The sequence below is a fragment of the Ixodes scapularis genome, unplaced genomic scaffold (genome assembly GCF_016920785.2).
Source record: "Ixodes scapularis isolate PalLabHiFi unplaced genomic scaffold, ASM1692078v2 PGA_scaffold6__148_contigs__length_123643588, whole genome shotgun sequence".
NCBI lineage: Eukaryota > Metazoa > Arthropoda > Arachnida > Ixodida > Ixodidae > Ixodes > Ixodes scapularis.
In genome coordinates, this window is record NW_024609881.1 from 71,307,689 (window position 1) to 71,313,869 (window position 6,181).

Sequence of the window (6,181 nt, forward strand, 5' to 3'; positions counted from 1 at the left end):
ATTGTTATGTGCTATCTGTAATAGTAGGGCTATTCCGCGAGTTAAAAAAAAGAAAAGCGGCGTGAGTTTAAGGTAATGAATTTATAGTATTTAATCTCCCAGCTACTGCGGCACAATATTTGTGAAAATTGTGGGTTTCACGATCTGGTGGGAGTCTGTTGCGGCTTCAATATTGTAGGGGAAAAAAAGTCTCTTCTGCTTTAGTCGGCTATTTTTTTTTGTTTTCTTCCTCTTATTTACTGTTACGTCAGCGTGCTCAACCCGAGACATTTTGCCTTTCAGACGTCACTCGTGTCTTCTGCCGCCCATGACCCGTGATAAGATGATTCTTCCGACATTTATTGTGGTTGCCGTCTTGGCGTGCAACTTCGGCGCCATGGACGCCACTTTCGACTTCGGCTCGCCGTTCTATTGGCTCCGCGACAACCCGGTGGACCGTACTGCCAACGCGAACTTAACCCTGAACGCTACTACCATGACGTCGGAGACAACGACCGTGGTACCAACGACCATTGCGACCACCTTAGCAACCACGACCGTGGCGACGACCGAGGCATCAACGACGGAGGCATCGACGACATCTGCGACCACGACCATGGGGACGTCCAACACGACCTTCGGCACGACCGCGGCGACGACGACCGTTATGGACCTGTTGGCTACCGCTCCACCCGCCAACTACAGTTCCAACTACAGCACCGTGAACTTGGATGAGCTCGCGCTGGCCATTGGCCACCTCCAGGACCCCGTGCTGAAGCTGGTGACTGAGGCCGACGGCACCGCTAACTTCGTGGTGTTCGACGGGCGTCAGGGTGCCTCCGAGACGGTGTCCACATCAACGATAGCTCAGGATTTGACTACTGTGACCTCGGAGGCGGCGCCAACCTCTACAACGGCACTACCAACGTCTCTGTTCACCACGACAGGTGAGGTATATTCTATTGATCTTCAATTTCCTATCGTTGTCGGTTTGGGTAACTGCTTCGGTCAGTCTTGTCGGGGAGCGCGGTTCACCCTTGAATAGAAGCTCCGCCTTCAGCACGAGCTCGCTGGCTTCCACAGTGCTTTCGTTGCGCGCGTCTGCGAGTTAACTTTTGTCTTAGGGAGGGCAGAGAGCTCGCACTGAAAACGTGAGCTTCTAGTCGACTTTTTTGTGTCCACAAGAAGTGGCACGTGATCTTTCCACGAGCCAGCTGTTGCCGGTGTGCCCAAGCACGCACCGAAATCTACGTCATTGTCCTCCATTCACGTTTAAGATGACTGTGAAATGTATGGGCTCGGGTCAAAACGAAAAAAGACTGGCTTTTCATCTCCACAAGTGAAAGCTACGTGCTTGTTAGACCGATTAATTGCCTACCTTTTACACCCGACCCTGCTGTCGAGATGAAAAGCCTGTCTTTATTCTCCTTTTCCCCGGAACCTACAAATCCCGGAACCTACAAATTTCCCTGTCATCTTAAGTTCGAATGGAGGACTGTAACGGCGATTTCGTTGCTAGTACGTGGCTGCTGCTGGCTCGTGGAGAGATCGTGCGCCACTTACTATGAACATTGAAATGCTAGGTTCAGCATACCTTTCAGGGTGATTACAGTATGAAATGGTGTGCAACCGACTGTGTCCGTAGCCTTGCTGATCTGGGACATTGTCGTAGTTGCAGAATATGGAACATCTATAAGGCTATTCAGTCCCGAGCATTTTCGTATCTACAATTGACGACTTACTGCGGGTTGTTTGTTTTATGCAGGTTCCCTAGGCGCTGTCTCAGACCCGCCACCGTCCTTCCCCGGGCTGCTCGCTTTTCTGCGGCCATACATTCCCGGCCTGAGGGCGCCGCTGGTACCGACTACTCGGACCCCCTCGACCCTGTCCACAATCTCCCAGAGTACGCCCGTGGCCTTCAGGGAATCTGACGCTCCACCGTCTGAGGCTTCGACCACCATCACCGTCGAACCACGGAGCGTTCCGGTCACCACTCTTCCCCTCCAGACCCCACCAGCTGGACGTAGCCCGCATCCTTCTGCTACTGCGGCTACCGTAGCCGCCACCTCTGGAGCGGACCTGGTACCCCAGTCTGCTACTGTCGGTACCGTCATGACGGCGACTACCACCCGTCCCGTTCCTGCATCGACAGTCCTTTCCACCACAATTGTGACCATGGCTATGAGTCTTCCAACGGGTACCACCCCTGTTTCGACGCCGTCTTCAACTGTGTCAACCACCACGGAGGCAACCAACACCACCTATGCAGACAATACGAAGTTCCCAGACGTCACGGCTGACTTCAAGACTACCACTGGCCCACCCTTCAACACCCGGTCGGCCACACATGGGGAAGGACGCGTCACCACGCAGTTCAAGGTCACCAGGCCCACGTCGTTCGTAGTGGCCTCCAGTACAGTACCTCTGGCAACACATCATGGCGTTATCAAGATCACCGAAGTGTCGACGGATGCTGCGAACGTCACCCAGCCTCCTCAGCTCCCGGGTCTGCCGTCGAGTCTCGATGGCCTCCAGGAGGACGGCACCATGAGGCCGCTGGCTGAAACCGGTTCCCAGTACCGTCACTACTACGATCCTAGCATGATCATGCGTTCGGTTCGTTAATGACCGCCGCGGTTTCCAAACCGGCAGCTTTTTAATCTTTCTCATATCATAACCAGCTGCATTCAAGCGTCATTGTCAAATAAACAATGCTTCACCCCTTTTGTTGTTTTTATATTTTTTCCTCCCTGAGTCTTGCTGGCATAAAGCGGTGTCGAAACCGAAAGACTTCCTAGTTTTTGAACGTATTTGCTGAATCTGTGTCGGCTCTTCCCGTGATGTGCTCATGCGGACTGCCACTACGTCAGTCGGTCACTCAGCCTGTGGAGCCAGGCAGTTGGCTTCACTGACCGCGCAGTCTCATGTTCCCGAGAATTGGTGTTTTCCAAGAACATACGATTACAATAATATATGCAAAAAATAAGTTAGGTGGTTTCATTTGATTTTTAATTCCGTGCTTATTCTTTAGATTTTGAGTAGTATTCACCATTTCACAGGACCGTCCTAATGATTTAATTATATTCGCAACTCAAATGCCCTATAGGTGGCGGGGCGGTAGTTCCAAGATGGCAGAAGAGACTGGGATAGATTCTCCAGGGGGGCTATGTTCGACAAATGTTTCGTCTCTCCTAAAAAGAAACGGAAGTGACGATATCTTGTCTAATTGGTTAGAGGCTCAAATGGCGTAACTTCCCTCTTTCGTCATTTGAGCCTATAGCCAATCAGACGCGATATCGTCACTTCGGTCACTTCCGTTTCTTTTTAGGTGAAACGAAACATTTGTCGAACATACCCCTCCAGGATATCCCGTGCACCTGCTCGCTGGCGCTGTTCAGCGCGCTAAAAATAATTTATTTGTCTACAAATGCGAAGCGGTTAGGGAGGGATCATATTACAGGAGACGGAGATGCTGATGGACGTTAGAAAAACGAGCATGCTGATATTTAAAAGTTGCAGAAACCTCAAATTGCGAAGCTTTGTGGTGGGCGAGCGCGTTTTAGACACCGGCCACGTTTCTGTTTGTGGCAGAATATTTTTGAGGGTGATGAAGATATTATGTTAGCGCTTTGCCTGGCCATTCGTGCTCTAAAAAGTGAGCCGCGAACGGTGACCGTCAAGCTTAGGAAGAGCAGCTTTCACAGTACTGGCGTCCGCGTCGCTGCCCACCGTCTCGGCTTTAGTGTATTGCCACACGTGATCGAACTGCTCTATGGTTATTGATAGAAGGCTTGTTACTGCAGGCTACCGTGCGGTGTAGCATTACAGCGGGCAACCGGAAGCTATATACACAAATAAAAAAAAGTAAAGGTCGTGGTTACACCCCTTGTCACATTTACGACACTCCAAAACTTCAGCTCGCCGTGCAGCGCACCGACGTCCAACGGACTGCCCCAACTTTTACGAGAGACATTAAACATTAATATAAGACATTAAACAGCTAAAGTACGCATAAAAAAAAAAAAAAAAACCCAAAACACCGAGGTTTTGCAGTAGGGCCAAGAAAACACCGATAACTTTTTTTTTTTTTTTACAGTCCTTTACACTTACTTAAGATATTTTAATAGGTTGTACAACTCGCCGCTATCAAGCCGCTTGGGAAAGATGGTAGCGTCGGTTGAACGTCAGCGCGCTGTAGGTCCAACTGAAGTTTCGGGGTGTTGTACGCTATGCAAAAACTGTCTATCACCATAATCGGCGTGTTTAGAGGTTTTATTTATTGCTCTATAAAAATAAATTTTTTAATAAACCGTACATTTTTTGTACCATGCTATTTGCAACGTTGCGGTCCCTCTGACCAAAACTGCGCGTTCTAAGCTGTCGTCGCGAACGGCTGGCTAACACAGGCGCGCTTAAAATGCTTAGAGCATTGCTTTATTTGCTTTGTAATTACCTGAAAGCAAGTACGGGCATTCTGTCTTTTTAAAGTGCTTAGAATAAATGGTCATGTTCCTTGTAACGGCCTTAAAACGCGAAGCCATTCCCGATTTGTATTGCTCGACATACCGTTGCGAGAAGAGTTTTCTCTTACCTATGGCAAAGAATAGACTTTTCGTAGACCGTACTACAGAGTTCATTATTATAGGGAGCGTTTGCCGTCACGTTGAGCACAGATTGGGCTGGGGGCCATGCACAAGACCAGAAATCCGCAGCGTATGCGATACACGAAAAATTACTGACGAAATGAGACATCCCGGTCCTTCGTACAACGTTGTTGTAAGGCGGAGCACAATAATTGCTCTTTTAACGCGCTCACTTTTTTCATTAAAGCAACTTCATGCATCAAGGCCGACAGTCCTTGCCACCGTTTCCGCGCCGCCGCCGCCGCCGCTGCCGTCTCCACTCCCATGGTTCTCTGTTCGTCGGCGAGAGGGCGAGCGGGAGGCTGGAGTTGCGAATAGGATAGCCAGGAACGATCGGTGTTTTACCAGACTGGGCATTGCGAATTTCGTACATCTTGTTTCTGCCAAATTTCGGTAGTGTTTGCCTTCGAACAGGATGCCTAGCCCTTTAAATTGTTAAAGGGGAAAACCTACTAATGCGCTCGTTTAAATGTTGAGTTTGTTACTTTCCCGCAGCTAGTGGAAAGTGGGGCCGAGGGGGTCGGTGAGGTTTCAAGGCTGCAAATGACTGAGGGTTAAGGTCCCTCGATGTTTTTACTGCGGGTGGATGAGCACAGGAGAGTTGAGGCGTTTAGAGAGTCTAGATATAAGAGGGTGCAACTCAAAGAGCATTTGTAATACAAGTAATTTAATAGAGGCTGCCGTTTGCGCCGAATGGTGTACTCCGTTCACTCCGAAGCTGATAGTGTTGTGGAAGATACGGGTCCGACGGACGAATCAACCGCCTCCATTTTATTACCTGTATCACACTCTCCGCGTGGATACGGGAAGGAGCGTGATCACGTGATTAAAGATAGGCGTAAGATTGGTCCCCCGAGCACCTTAGCTTCCACCGCATTGCGTTGTCGCCTTGCGAGGAGGAAAGTCGCCGGTAATGCTTGCGAACGTTCAACGCAATCGAACAGCTCAGCTCGTATTACAAACGCGGCCGATAAACCACCTGACTCCGATGGGGATCCCTTGGAAACCCTCTAATGTTGCCATATTGGTGGTGTTACGACACCTTAATTCGCACGTCTCAATGTCTGGTATGGGTCTTATGTTGTGGGTAAATCTGGCGCGCTTCACAGACGCCGGAATGACCTTCGGGGGCGAGAGTTTACGTAGCATCGGAGAGCGTTGAAAACCCTCGCCTCCGACCGTCGTATTGCTTCATCGGACGTCGGATCGGACGGTTTCGTCGTACATGTGTTTCGCGCAGGCGTATTCAGACTGCGGAAAAACACCCGTCGTGGGGTGAGTTCTTTTTTGCTTTTCTTTTGCTCATTTCTTGTATTGAATAATAGTCCCGGGCCAAGGAGGACGACGCAGGGAGACGACGTCTCTGGATCCAATTTTTCCCTCGACGCGCGCGCGCCTGAGCCAATCGACGAGCGACCGGACGTGACGTGCGCCCCTTTTCCGGTCAGGCCATGTTTTCGCTGTTTTTATTTTCGATCCACAAGGAAGGCGACAAGGCAGAGGGCTCGAGGGATTCATGCAGTCGCCTAAAGGCCGGTTCTCACATGCAGCGAAGCGCT

At 50.2% G+C, this 6,181-nt stretch overlaps 1 protein-coding gene across 1 annotated transcript; it reads left to right on the forward strand.

Annotated features, from left to right (window-relative positions):
- Positions 1 to 322: 322 nt before the first annotated feature.
- LOC8051003 (mucin-5AC) lies at positions 323 to 2,604 on the forward strand. The gene is made up of 2 exons (XM_029977465.4): positions 323 to 926; positions 1,745 to 2,604. Exons 1-2 carry the CDS (start codon positions 323 to 325, stop codon positions 2,602 to 2,604), a joined length of 1,464 nt encoding a protein of 487 aa, XP_029833325.4.
- The last annotated feature ends 3,577 nt before the right edge of the window (positions 2,605 to 6,181 follow it).

Excerpts from the sequence above, each read along its gene's own strand:
- LOC8051003 (XM_029977465.4), top strand. The coding sequence starts at position 323 with ATGATTCTTCCGACATTTATTGTGGTTGCCGTCTTGGCGTGCAACTTC. Across the intron at positions 927-1,744 it reads GTCTCTGTTCACCACGACAG|GTTCCCTAGGCGCTGTCTCA; the intron begins GTGAGGTATATT and ends TGTTTTATGCAG.